The 14,987-nt window shown below is 39.1% G+C and overlaps 1 protein-coding gene across 21 annotated transcripts in view; it reads right to left on the bottom strand.

Moving 5' to 3' along the window:
- Positions 1 to 14,987, bottom strand: part of add1 (adducin 1 (alpha)) — a 66,599-nt gene that overhangs the window by 7,508 nt on the left and 44,104 nt on the right. For 10 of the 21 annotated variants that reach the window (XR_009823651.1, XR_009823652.1, XR_009823653.1 and 7 more), the window contains exons 13-16: positions 8,710 to 8,796; positions 1,263 to 1,419; positions 946 to 1,176; positions 227 to 319 (exon numbers count right to left, since the gene is read on the bottom strand). Coding sequence is in view for 16 of the 21 variants with exons in the window: in XM_062031339.1 (XP_061887323.1) it covers positions 227 to 319; positions 946 to 1,176; positions 1,263 to 1,419; positions 8,710 to 8,796 (568 nt within the window). In the remaining 5 variants the exon portion in view is untranslated. The remainder of the gene's footprint in view (positions 1 to 226; positions 320 to 945; positions 1,177 to 1,262; positions 1,420 to 8,709; positions 8,797 to 14,987) is intronic. The other 11 variants (XR_009823655.1, XR_009823654.1, XM_062031343.1 and 8 more) reach the window with 3 other exon arrangements.

Below are 14,987 nucleotides of genomic sequence, written 5' to 3'. Positions count from 1 at the left end.
GTGTTAGCGGTGCTTCCTCAATAGCTTTTCGACGTCTAAAAATGCCCTGTTGTGCAGCATGGGGCTGCTCCCTCTTGGCCTGTTATTACACAAACACTGCACAATAGTAATGCGATTAAAAAATCAAAACAGCCACAGGGATGCATCGGAGGACTCCATTCCTTCTGGACACTGCTGAAGACGGCCCATGTAGGAACCCATGCTAAACCAGGCCGGATAAACCTACCTTCCTCTGCTCTAACTGGGGTGCTGGGGGGTGTACAGGTAGCCTTTGGGTCTTTGGCCTCCTCCTCCTCGGGTTCTGCTAGCTGCTCTTGATCTAAAATGAACAAATACAAGATTATATAATAATGAATGGTTTAATCCAAGACAAAAACAGAATAATTTAAAAGAGAGAATGCTTAAAAATCCACAAAAGTGTCAAACCAGTTAAGTAACTTAAAAGGAGCAGCAAGAGGTGATTGACCCAGGACAGGTTAGCAGGAAAACACACCACCATTAAAGTCCAAATTCGGGCTATTCTGATTGGATGATGGAGCTTCAATCATTAGGTTAGCACAGCACTCCACAGCAAAACACACTTTTGGATGCAAGGGACAAGCATCCTTGTTTGTTTAACGCTCAGCATCCTCAGCTCCTCGCCCAATCACACTGCAGGAAGTTCTCGGATGTCTTTGCACCAGACATCAGAGCGAGGGGGATAAGGGGATGGAGGGAGCAAATTAAAGCGGAGGTAGATTAATGTGTTGCTCGTGGTGACACAACAAAAACAGCAGCAGCAGACCCAAAACCTCCAGAGAGTAGAGGGCACAGCAGGTTGTGGGGAGGGGGGCTCCAAGCGTCCCACTGAGGTAGGCCGGGGATGAGCAGAGGGGAGGGGAGTTGCGGAGTGGTTGTTGAAGAAACGGGAGGCCGACACCGAAAAAGTGTCTCCGCTTCATGTACCTGGAGCCTGATCTGCTTCTAGTGGCTCCTTGCTGAGAGCTCGCAGCACGGCGCAGTGGAACTCCTTATGAGGGGAGTCGGGGAAGACCTCATCTGCAGGGCCCAGGGTCGAGGGGCCCTGCTCGGGGCCGCCGTCGGTTGCAGAGGGCTGAGGAGTGGGATCGGGGGCTTGAACCTTCGGTAACTTTTCCATTTCAGAACAGAGCGTGGCAGAGTCGCATTGCTCCTGCACTGTGAATTATGTTGCCGGTGCATGTGCGCGTGGAGAAATATCATCGTCTATCCAGAACCATTCAAATACAACACACCCATTTTACCTTCAGTCCCTTTCTGTTTCAGCTCCACTTCCCTGCGATACTCATCCAGCTCCTGGTCGGTGAACTTGTTGAAAGGGTTGGGCCCCTGCTTGCTGACGATCACCTTGGGTTGGTACTCCTTTTCAATAATGGCCTTAGATGCGGTCACTAGCTCCCCCTGCAGGGCAAAGATGAGAAGAGAAAGACAAAAACATTTAGAGCTCAAAATGCAGTCAAATATTTTTTGTTTAAACAGATCAGCTGGAATAGTAGTTAGAATCAACAGGACATGTTCAATCAATGTAAAAGTAATGTCTGTGTAGATCGGGGTGTCCAAACATTTTCCATCAAAGGCTGTAAACAGAAGTATGGGGGGGCCATTTTGCTGTATTTAAAGACAAAACTTAGTGTCAGATCTGTGGTATAGGTGAACAAGTATATTATTAATAATTATTAGTTGGAAAATGTAAGTTTTTTTCTCATTACATTGACTTTTTTGTTGTTGCTTTTTTTCTAAAATTTGTACTGTTGTTGTTGTTGTTTTTCCACTGTTAGAATATAATACTATTAGTAGTAATAAAATTACAATTATGTAACTGCATAAGCTAGTGTCATAAATTCTGACTGTATGAAAATATTAATGTTTAGTTACACATTTAAGTGTTTATAATTGTTGTAATTTTTCTAATCAATGAATTCATATGTTAGTATTATTTTTATTTTTTAATTAACTAACTAAACTTTGTTTATATGTTTTATCTTATGTTATTTTTTATTTCGAGAGCTTCTACTACTTTGGATCAGGGGTCTCTAAAGGTTTTCCATCAAAGGCTGCATACTGAAAAGTCAAAAGTATGCAGGGGCCATTTAGACTTTGTTTTTTAATGCTAAAATGCAGATGACTAAGTATACTGTTATTAGTTTGAAAATTTCAGCTTTTTCTCATTACATTCCGATTTTTTTGCGCTTTTTTTTCCCTTACATTTTCACTGTTGTTTTTTCGACAATATGCTGCGAGCCAACAAAACTCAATCTGGGGACCACAAATGGTCCCCAAGCAGCACTTTGGACACCCCTGATCTGTCATCCAGGTCATTGGAATTAGAAAAAGTTACATTTAGGCAACTGGACTCTTCTTGTTTGTTAAGAGACGTTTCACCTTTCATCCAAAAGGCTTCTTCAGGTCTAAAATGTGGACCTGTGTACCCTGGCGGTGGTCACAATTGCGGGGTTGCAACCAATTGACCTAGACGCTGTCCACCTTACTTCACATGCTCAAGTGGAAAGCAAACATTCAATATGGCTAGTTTATTTAATTTCTGCAGCACAGAAGTCAGCGTATTTCAAAGGTTTTGGGGCAAATATACTAGCCAGACATTAAAAAATAGCTGAATGGATTTATATAAACTCTTAAGATTTAAAAGATTCAACATCACCAAAGAAGACTTTTTGTGGTCAACCACTTGATTCTACACTCGCAAAAAATAAAAGTATGGAGGCACATCATTTTTTAGACATTTGGATGGGTCCACAAAATAAGCATCAAGTCGCTAAAGGCAAAGTTGTTATTTGTCTGTTGCTAACTAACCTCTTTCATTGAGGCCAACGAGTGCCGTTGTTCTGGCGAGATATGCTCGCCACTGAAAATCATGCTCCCCTGCATCTGTGCATCAATACGAATCCATGAAATGCAGAAACATAATTGCACAATAAGGAAATATTTCAATTTAGTACAATCGTTACCCTAAATTATGTTATATTTTCCTATTTTGTCATTTACTATACATGTTTCGCAGTACAAACGATCAAAATGTTTGATTAGGTTATGTTTTTTGCTTTTAGCGAGGAAACCGAAAGCGCTTCAGCATGCCTGGTGGCACTTTGACATCTTCACATGCATGCACCCATCCATCCATCCATTTTCTACCGCTTGTCCCTTTAGGGGTAGCGGGGGGTGCTGGAGCCTATCTCAGCTGCATTAGGGCAGATCAACATGAAGACTCTGCAAGTGCAAGCATGCAAAGTTATTAAACTTGTTCTGACAACAGGCAATCAATACTTCTGCCAAAGCCTCCATGACAACAGCAGACCATTAACAAAGCATCCAGACACTGACAGAACATTCTCTGTCTGTCCCATTAGTCCATTTCCAAGTCAACTTTAGTCGCCTGCTTTAGGCAGTTGTTGCGTTACTTTTAGGCCAATGTTTACTACAAACAAATGCACATCACCAACATTGATATTGCACTTTTAAAATGTGAGCATTAATCAAAATTAAAACAAAAAATCTCAGCTGTTTGCCATCACACGGATCACAGCACCCACACCCCACAGCTCACATCCATCCATCCAATTTCTAGCTTATTCAGGGCAGAAGGCGGGGTACACCCTGGACACGTTGCCACCTCATCGCAGGGCCAACACAGATAGACAGACAACATTCACACTCACATTCACACACTAGGGCCAATTTAGTGTTGCCAATCAACCTATCCCCAGGTGCATGTGTTTGGAGGTAACCTAATTGATTGTACGATAGATTAATTGTATGTAGTGTGAGACATATTTACTATATGACAAAACACATAAATTTAGTGTTATTTAGTGTAAGGTTTGTACTCATGCGAAAAAGTCTTTAATTGCACAATTACATTTCGCATTCCTACGAGTCATACACATGCGCAGATGTAAGGAATACAATGATTCCAAATGACACCGTCACTACTGTGTGATTATAGTTTATCAGCGTATAGTTTCAATTATGGATGTCCGATAATATCAGACTGCCGATATTATCGGCCAATAAATGCTTTAAAATGTAATATCAGAAATTATCGGTATCGGTTTCAAAAAGTAAAATGTATGACTTTTTAAAACGCCACTGTGTGCACGGATGTAGGCAGAAGTACAGAGCGCCAATAAACCTTAGAGGCACTTCCTTTGCGTGCCGGCCCAGTCACATAATATCTACGGCTTTTCACACACACAAGTGAATGCAAGGCATACTTGGTCAACAGCCATACAGGTCACACTGAGGGTGACGTATAAACAACTTTGACACAGTTACAAATATGCGCCACACTGTGAACCCACACCAAACAAGAATGACAAACACATTTCGGGAGAACATCCGCACCGTAACACAGCATAAACACAACAGAACAAATACCCGGAACCCCTTGCAGCAGTAACTTTTCCGGGACGCTACAATATACACCCCCCGCTACCCCCTACCCCCCCACCTCAACCTCCTCATGCTCTCTCAGGGAGAGCATGTCCCAAATTCAAAGCTGCTGTTTTGAGGCATGTTAAAAAAAATAATGCACTTTGTGACTTCAATAATAAATATGGCAGTGCCATGTTGGCATTTTTTTCCATAACTTGAGTTGATTTATTTTGGAAAACCTTGTTACATTGTTTAATGCATCCAGCGGGGCATCACAACAAAATTAGGCATAATAATGTGTTAATTCCACGACTGTATATATCGGTATCAGTTGATATCGGAATTGATAATTAAGAGTTGGACGATATCGGAATATCGGATATCGGCAAAAAAGCCATTATCGGACATCTCTAGTTTCAATGCTGTCAGGCAATTTGCTTTGTTATAACATAGGTAATACAGTATGTAAGTTTAGTTTTTACAGTAAATATTTTGTTGCAAGCCAAATATTTTGCGGACATGTATAATTTGGCATCTGCAGTTGTTACTGACTAAAATGAATGGCTTGTCTCAATGTTTAGTTAGATTAAGCCTCTGTCCTGTTGTCCAGTAATGTTTGGTTTTGAACAATATTTAGCAATATCAAGATGGAGTATGTCATTGCTATGGAATATGAAGCCTATAAGAGTATATTAAATTAGTTAAAGGGACTGTTTGCAACTAGTTCACAGTTACATTTTTCAAAGTAAAAAATACAACAAAACACCATCGGCTAGCTTATCAGTAATTTACCAGAACACTTTTATTTTACAATTGTCAATATTTTTCACAATCACTTAAGTTTATGCAATACATTTTTTTTACCGGGCTAGATAAAATACTGTATGTCAGAATAATTGTATCTAAGTTATCACAAAACTTTGTGTTTCAATGAGTTCCCGGCGAGCAGACAAAAGCTGTCTTTAACCCTACCAAGAAGAAGGCTTGTAAAACTCCACTGTGTAGCATGGGAAGCAACATGGTGTTCTGTTTCTTTCAGGTATTGTAATCAACAGAAAGATATTGTCGTGACCCAAGAACTACAAAGCGGAGAGGAAGCAGGGCCTGACTCCCCTGAAGGTGACCTTTTCTGTGAACTGTTTTACAACTTTTTCTGTGAACTGTTTACGACCTTTTCTTTGAACGGTTCTGTAACCAAAGGAGACGGCTGTTTACGACCCCCGTACCTTAGAAACAGCTGTTGCCATGTAATCAGGGAAAGTCCAAATAAAAGAGGGGGCGTACAATCTTTCGCCAGAGCGTGATGGAGACTGTACAAGAGAACAGCCCAGACGCGCTCTCCTCAATTGAGCCAAATTTAATTCTGTCTCTGTTTACTTCCTTGCTTCTTGTCTTGTTTAATAGATGTCATCAGTGTTTGAATCTGACACTGTACCTGGTGTTTACAGCAGTAACTCACCCGGTCTAGTCTACACGCATGAGCAGGGTGCGTGCACACATACAAAAACAGTCCACGTGCATGTGTTACATACATATGTCATTACATACTAGTGGCCGTAAGAGGGCGGGATATACTGTGTAAAATACATTGGAAAGTTAGCGCCCTCTAGGCATCTGTGTAAATGTTGCAAACAGCCCCTTTAAATAAACTAAGTAGTGATGCACAAATGGTAAAAAACAAAAAAATGGTAAAATGGATTATATTTACGTAGCGCTTTTTTACATTCAAGGTACTCAAAGCGATTTGACACTATTTCCACATTCACACACACATTCACACTGATGGCGGGAGCTGCCATGCAAGGCCCTAACCACGACTAATCAGGATCAAGGGTGAAGTGTATTTCCCAAGGACACCACGGACGTGACGAGAATGGCAGAAGCTTGGATCAAATCTGGAATCCTCAAGTTGCTGGCATGGCCGTTCTACCACCCAAGTCACGCCGTCCCCAGAATCCATTGTTTACCAATGACAACTGTTCATATGAAAGCATATAGTAGAATACAAAAAGTAAATAAATCATATAGAGGCTTTTACAGTTAGTTGATTCAGACATTTACAAAGTAGTCACTGCAAACTCGATCGTGTTGTTGACTGGGCTCCAGTCGACGAGTGACAGCAGCAACTAGAGGCGGGGGAAATAATCGATTTTTAGACGGACATGGACAATTGCAGAGTCGATTAGTAAACGTCAATAATCGATTTATTTATTGTAAATAAAGTAATGCTGACAGTTCTAAAAATTTGGCTGACAGCAGCGAGCCACCTCACCCAGAGATCCAACCAGCTCCTTTATTATAGAGCTCTTCTGGTCCAGTTTTGCACACATTTTCACTAATGTAATACATGTGGGAATTAATTTACCTGTTTCTTATTACAAATGCAGTTGTTTTTAAGTTGCAAGTGATAAACCCTTATTTTGTGGAACAAAAAGAAACTGCATCAATATACATAAATTAAAGATGCATCAATAATCGATTATTTTGGTGCCCAAAGATTCCCACCTCTAGCAGCAACCTTTCTTTAAGTTTGTTTTAATAACTTTTTTCCCTTTATGATGGGACTATCTTAGGAACTCTGAAATAACATTTACCCAAATCCCTTTTGGAATCACTCCAACAGACGAAATCAATGCATGTATGCAACATTTTTCAATCTGCTTTCAATAGATTTATTGCTAGGAATGGCCCAGCATGTGCTTGAGTCTGAGGGGACACGTGCAACACAGAAATTGGGTTGGTTTTTTTCTGCTTTGTAATACCGTCTTGCATACCAATGGGTCGACCGCCTTGATTTGTGGCCACAAATGAGTTGTTTTGCCTTCAGCCAGCCCAACAACCTGTTGGCATGCAGGTCGGTCGTTCATCAGTCATGGACATACTTGCCAACCTTGAGACCTCCAATATCGGGAGGTGGGGGGGCGTGGTTTGGGCGGGGGCGTGGTTAGGGGCGTGGTTAAGAGGAGAGTATATTTACAGCTAGAATTCACCAACTCAAGTATTTCATATATATATATATATATATATATATATATATATATATATATATATATATATATATATATATATATATATATATATATATATAAATACTTGACTTTCAGTGAATTCTAGCTATATATATATATATTTTTATTTTTATTTTTTTTATTATATATATAAATAAAAGAAATACTTGAATTTTAGTGTTCATTTATTTACACATATACACACACACAACACTCATCTACTCATTGTTGTACTTGAAAGTACAATGCTTTGTTAAGGGTTGAATTGTCCATCCTCTTTCTATTCTCTGTCACTATTTTTCTAACCATGCTGAACACCCTCTCTGATGATGCATTGCTGTGTGGCACGCACAAAAGTGCTTTCATCAAATGCACGAGAGTGTGGAATCTTCCATCTCTCCCTAGCATGGCCCAAAACCGGTCAATCCTTGCTTCCTTGGGAAGATCTTCCCTGGCAAGCAATTGGTACTCTAGTACTTGTACCCGGAGATTGGTCAGGTCCAATCGCAGCTGCGGCAGACTTTTTTTGGGGGGGGCGTGGCCTCCAGCTCCGGCTGAATACCGGGAGTTTGTCGGGAGAAAATCTCTGTCGGGAGGTTGTCGGGAGAGGCGCTGAATATCGGGATTCTCCCGCTAAAAACGGGAGGGCTGGCAAGTATGGTAACGGATGAAAAGTGAAACATCTCCAACAAACCTTGATTCGACCTTTGCTAATTAAAAGTAATGTAACGTAATAACTCTTCACAGGTAACTTATGTTGAACTTTTTTTGCAAGAGCAAAGCATCACACTCCAGTGAGAAGCATGCATTTCCAAATGTTAGTTTTTTTCTTTGTCACCAAAAATTGTACGGAATAATCAAAATTTAATTAAGGTCTCCTGTAGTCCCCGAATGTGTGCCATAATTGGAGCATTAACTGTACATGCTTTTCACTGAGAGATGAGTCCGGCATCTCTGGATGATCACAGTACTTACCGTTGCTCATAGCCACGTAGCATGTTTGCATGCTATCTTAGAATTGCTATGATTGGCTATGATGTACAAACTAATGTCATCCTCAGTTGCAGCTTTTTTTTTTAAATATAATTTTGATTTCATAAAATGAGTTATTAGTGTTAAGCAGTAATTCCAGGCAGATACAACATAGAATGGAGCATAAACCAAACAACAGACAATGCAAACACAATTGCTGTAAACTACAACAAGCATTTTGGTATCCTTACAGTTCTTAACTACTTTGCTATTCTCGTCATACATAGTAATGTAATAGATTTGTGACTGGAGCTGGAAGTACCTTTCTAATTGATCTAGCAGGACTATAGGACCCCTCTGGGGCATCGAGGCCGTCAATAGTGTCTGTACAGTCAGACAGAGGGACGTCCTGCAATCGTAAACCCAGTGAGTGCGAGGGATGGGGCACACTCATGTTAGCAGTCTCTTAAGCGGGCGATAATATGCGCGGACAAACGGATGCATCTTTATTACAGTCATGCACATGCAGAATCAGCGTTATTGTCAAATTAATGTACGTTTTGCTCTTTTTTCCCCCTTAAATACCTTATTTCCTCATATTGCAGTCAGGGTGTTTATTTACTTAGGTGCAAAGAGCATTAGGCTTTTATTAGCGGTAAGATGTGTATTAGCTTAGAGGGAGCTTTATACTATGATCAGGGATCCTGGTTAGGTAAGGTAAAATAAAAACAGAAGAATTGAAAAATATCAGCCAGAGGTCAAGGGGGCCCTTATGGGGATTCAGAGGGCTTTGCCCCCTAAAGTTGAAGTGATTTTACCATTTTTAAGATGCTTTGGGAGGCATTTCCTACATACAAATTCTGTAAAATTACAAGAAAACTTAACAATGGTTTCTATCAATTAGATGCTCTAAACTGAAAGCCACACCTCAGTTTCATGACTGCATCAGTGGTTCATTGTTTTTGTTGGGAAAATATCTTCACTAAGGCTGAAACGACGCGTCAACGTAGTCGACGTCATCGGTTACGCAAATACGTTGACGCCGTTTTTGTGCGTCGACGCGTCGCATATTTACGTCACACTACCGTCATGGCGAAGCGCAAAGCAGACGATCAAAGAAGACGATGCGAGCGGTGCGAGCGAGGGGGGAAAAGCATGCCAAAAGTGGTCAAAAGTGTGGGAGTATTTCAATAAACGGCCTAATAATGTTGTTGTATGCACACTGTGTCGAGCGTAAATGGCCTATAATAGCAGCACAACGGCTATGAACGAACATTTGAAAAGAAAACCATCAACTAGTCAATCGTCCGCGCGAGCATACGTTGTCATCATTACACAAAAACATGAATGTGTCATTTGTATCTGCTAGGGGTGTAACGGTACATGTTTTGTATTGAACCGTTTCGGTACGGGTCTTTCGGTTCGGTACGGCGGTGTACCGAACGAGTTTCTAAGCTAAAGCTAAAGTCTTAACAAGCTGCTTTGCTCCGTCTGCCTCTGTCTCAGCACGCAGCATTGTCCCACCCACACAACCATCTGATTGGTACACACAAAGCATTGTCAGCCAATCAGCAGTGCGTATTCAGAGCGTATGTAGTCAGCGCTTCAGCGTGGAGCAGATAGGTGTTTAGCAGGTGAGCATCAGGCAGCGGACTCTCCCCAAATGATAATAAACACCTCCCAGTCAACTACTAGTAACATCACGATGAGCCCGTTGACCTTCTAGAAACTTCAACTGCAGCTCAGCTCACTCGCAATCCTGGCTTGAGGTGAAGGCTAATTAGCTCTCAGTTCCAGCCACATCGACCCCTTCTGAGCGCCTATTTTCAGCTGCTGGGAATATTGTAAACAAGAAAAGAACCAAAGCATGTAGACATGCTAACCTTTCTTCATTACAACTGTTAGACACTCACTGGAATGAGTAGAATTGGTTATTGTGTGCTGTGTTGGACTGGATGTTTATTTTGCACATTTTAAAAGCAATACTTAATGTTTACAGTGCTCCAGAATATTTAGATTGGCACTTTTTTGTATTGGATGTTTATCTTTATTTTTGCACATTTTAGCAAATAAGCAATACTTTCACTTTTGTTGAAATGTTCACACTGTTGTTACAGAATATTTCGTTTTGCACTTTTTTGTATTGGATGTTTATCTTTATTTTTGCACATTTTAAAGCAAAATAAGCAATACTTTTACTTTTGAAATGCTTGTACTATTGCAGAATATTAAGATTTGCACTGGATGTTGACTTTTATATTTGCACATTAAAAAGCAAATAAGCTACTTTTAATTTTGTTAAATGTTAAAAGTTTTAAATGTTTACATTGTTACAGAATATTTAGTCATGTTGTTGTCAATGTTGACGGAGTGGCCATACTTCTTTTTTTTTTGTAAATAAAAGCCATGCCTTTTGAAAAAACGGGCCTACATTTATTTTTTCATCTTCATTTTGAATAAAAAAATAATTGGTAAAAGGAAAAATAATCTATAGATTAATCGAAAAAAATAATCTATAGATTAACCGATTAATCGAAAAAATAATGTATAGATTAATCGATAGAAAAATAATCGTTAGCTGCAGCCTTAATCTTCACCATATAAATATTAGCCATTTCAAGATTGTTTAACAGCATCCATAGTTCATTTAATTTGTTCATTGTTTTGGTTAAGAAAATATCTATACAACATCCATAGTATATTTCATAAGTTCAATGTTTTGTTAGATTTGGTTTGAGAAACTCTCTTCACTGCATCACTAAAATATATTTCATGAATACATGAGGTATGATGGCTACATTTAATAAATATTTCAATTGTAAAATCTAAAATATTTTGTTAAACCAGTGAGTCACTTGGTAAAGTCATGGACGTAAGATTGCATTAATGGTATCTGCTACAAATTCGTTCAATCATAGCATGAAGCTTTTTAATACATGTAATCTTAAATTCATGATTATACTTTTTAGTGCTTTTTAGACAACTTGGCCATGCAGCACTAGTTCTAGAACAAGTTAGTGGGTTCATTATTACTAACAAAAAGTAGTAACTTATGAAAATGACTCACCAGGCTGGCGTTGCACAATTAATTGAATTGTAATCCTGATCACGATTTTGGCAGCCGCGATTAAATGAGGGTGATCATCTACAATATTTACATTTAAACAGCAGCTTCAGCTGCATATCAAACCAGTAGTTAGCCAACCACCAGAGGGCGACCGAAAGACAGTGGATTTAGGTGAGAGTGAGTAAGAGTGAGTGAGAACAGTGGGGGATATTAGATCAGCTGGTCGCCAGTATCTCCCGAAAATATTAGGAAAAGAAACATGTATTATTATATCAGTGCCCTGCCCTCCTGCAGAGTGACCCACTGGGCGTTGTGTTGGTGTGCACACACGAAACACATATGTTTTATTTTGAAACAAAATCACTACATGATATTTACCAATCCTACACTACCTATAACACATTAAACACACAAGTAGCTAAAAATGCACAGATGTTTTGGACACATTTTTTAGCAGCCATTTTTGTTTTCCCGTTTCATAACGCACAATTTAGCATTATTTATTGGCTGGAAGAATAGCGGACTTTCGCTAAATAGCGGACGTCTGGGATCCCTGTATGAAATAATATACTGTACTTAAAACAGTTTGTCCCAGAATGAAGGATAATTACAAATACTGCACAAACTTCAATATAAGACTACGGCTGTAACGATTTTTCCATTTAATCGATGAATTCAATTAGAAAGATGCTTTCATTAACCATTTGAGCGCGACTAATAAAAACGTATACAATCCGGACTGCATGGAGTGCCAGGAACTTTAAATATGTGGACAGTTTCCGGACAGCCGCTACAATAAAGCACACATGAGAGTGGTTGTGTGTGTGTGCCGTGTGGCGGCGAACGGGAGATTTTTTGTTTTTTTACTATTTTTTTTATGCACACAAGTTAAAAGTGGCATTTTAATGTTGACGATGTGCATTTATTAGAAAAAAAAAGAGTGACGGTTACGGCAAGTAGAAACATTTTTGTTTTCCCTAAAATACCCAATGAGGCTATAAAGTTAGCTTTATCCGATAACTCGATCAATCGAACAAACTAATCGACAGATTACACAAATAATAAAATAATTGATTGCTGTAGCCCTACAAAAGACCACTCTTTTTCATTCACGAATATTATTTCTTGGTGGATTTTTTAAAGACAAAATGACTAAATCTTTAATCTCAAAAGCTGCACTGGTGTGTTAGTAACAGAAAGAAAATAAGTCGATTCTTGGCACCAACGGCTCTTTTTGATGAATAAATCCCTATAACCAAATTAGCCGTATGATATGGTACACAATACATATATGGCATTACAGTCCCAAATTCAGGTCAATTCTAAAACGGTAAGTAGCTTTCTTTTTATTTATTTTTTTATACAGCACTTTCTCTTTAAACTCGACTGTAAGCGCCAGCTTTACAGATGCCATGTTTGCCATGTTTGCTTGGTGTCCATTAGAGCAGAGGCTACTATTTGAGGAAAGAAGGCATTTCTTAACTTTTTAGCTGGAGATTTGGGATAAAACTAAGAGGACTACGGTGTATTGCAAGTGAAAGTAGGAGTTGTTAGCTCCATTCTATAGACACAAACATGCAGAATACGCATGCATAGAGAGAACAGGAGATAGGACTGTTGGAGAACGCAAAGCAGGTTCATGCATCGTGTGTAAAGCAAACTGTTTACACAACAATCAAGGCTTTATTTAGTCTTGCGAAGGTGAGATTTCAAAATCAAAATAATAAAATATATTTAATCATTTTATTTTTTTCACATCCGGCTCCTTCCATTTGTCCCGGAAAATAAATGAAAAAACACTAACGACATAAGGAGAGCGATGAATGCATGCAGGCGCGGCCTATAAAAGGCATGAGTCATATTTTGCTCAGCATTCCATGAAACCTGCAAAAAGCTCATCCAAAAATATAAACAACCTGAGCTGACGGGTTCTAACTCACCTTAGACTGACACTCACTGTGGTCAGAAGATAACATGCGGGACACAAGCTAACTGTTTGTGCCACCTGCCACTATAAATTATACTCAACAAAAACTGCTTAGCAAGTGGTTTCATTCCAGATCATGCACGATAGTTCACTCATTGCAGCATTTTGGCCTTAAGAGATCCTGACCTGGAGAGAATATAGCCATTATATAGTATAGTGTTAGTACTATATATATATATATATATATATAGTGTTTAAGGATTATGCAAAATAGATACAATATTGAAAAAATTAAATACTAAATATATACATTTTCATGAAAGACTGTAAAGTAAGGGTGTCAAACCTTTAACCACAGAGGGTCCAATGCAGAACAATTTAAGAATGCAGCGGGGCTAAATATCAACGTCTTAGCTTTGTGTTGTGGGTGACAATAAGGGGCGTGCATCTCTACCTTTAAAGGTGATCCAATATGAATCTCGATACATGGGTTATGATACACTAACAATACTATTTAAAACATTATGATTCGATACAATTCGATAGGATTCGATGCAGATGGAAAATTAAACGTATCATGTCCGAATAATGTCATGTGGTTATTTTTTTTAAACAGACACATGCAAAACAGGCAGTTGCTGTATAATGATCAGCAAATAGTAGAACCATCAACATTCCATAAACTTAAAGAAAAGATGTGAGTTAAAAAAAAAATGCTAATTATGATTATAACTAAATCTATTTTCTTCTGTTGATTCATAGTTTAGTTGTATTTTTATTTGTTAAACATTGTTAAATGTTAGAGTATCAAATTTGATCAAAAGACTGAAGGGTTGAGATATTCATATATTCATAACCAAATCTATTGACTGGCTCATTGACATGAACAATAGGTTAGTTTTTATTTGAATCGTGAAAGAGATGAAACATTTACATCTCAACCAAGGCAAAAACAGCGGCAGCTTTGCACAGAGTGGGTGTACATCACTTCTCTGCTCGGACTTCGTTGTCATTGCATTTAAAAGTACAACAAAATGTGTTTTCAGTGAGGAAAGGCTCACAGCATCACCGCTTGTACGTTGAGGACAGAGTGTTACGTGCTTTCATCTATCCAAACATCCAAAAAAAGTTGCTAGATTTGTCACTTGTCGTTTTTGAGAAGGAAAGTCACTAACAGAAGTTGGAAAGATTCTAGATTTAAAGAGAACATCGCCAAGTTGACAACACTGTGCTCAGGTGTGTGTGAAAAATAAAGACGGAAAGACCCGCCTTAGGTTGCTTCTGATTGGTTTACACTGCGTGGTGCCTTCCGTAGATAGCAAAATTTAGGCACAAGAATTTATGGATTGGTCTGTGATTGGTTCCTTCAGTAAGTCAATCAGAATTACTGTCTGCCATGTTGCTCTGTCGTCAGTCGCAAACGACAACGGTAATCTCGTATTACGTCATCACAGAAGTCTCGCAAGACTAGAGCGGCCATATTCTGTAACAGATCTACAATCAACCGATTCATGGTTTTCCAACCGGACATCGACCAATCCATTTTACATACAGATCGACCCAGAGGCTCGCCAAACGATTTATTCATATCTCTTAAGTTAAAATC

The sequence above is a fragment of the Entelurus aequoreus genome, linkage group LG21 (assembly GCF_033978785.1).
Source record: "Entelurus aequoreus isolate RoL-2023_Sb linkage group LG21, RoL_Eaeq_v1.1, whole genome shotgun sequence".
Lineage (NCBI taxonomy): Eukaryota > Metazoa > Chordata > Actinopteri > Syngnathiformes > Syngnathidae > Entelurus > Entelurus aequoreus.
This window is presented reverse-complemented; position numbering and strand designations above follow the sequence as displayed.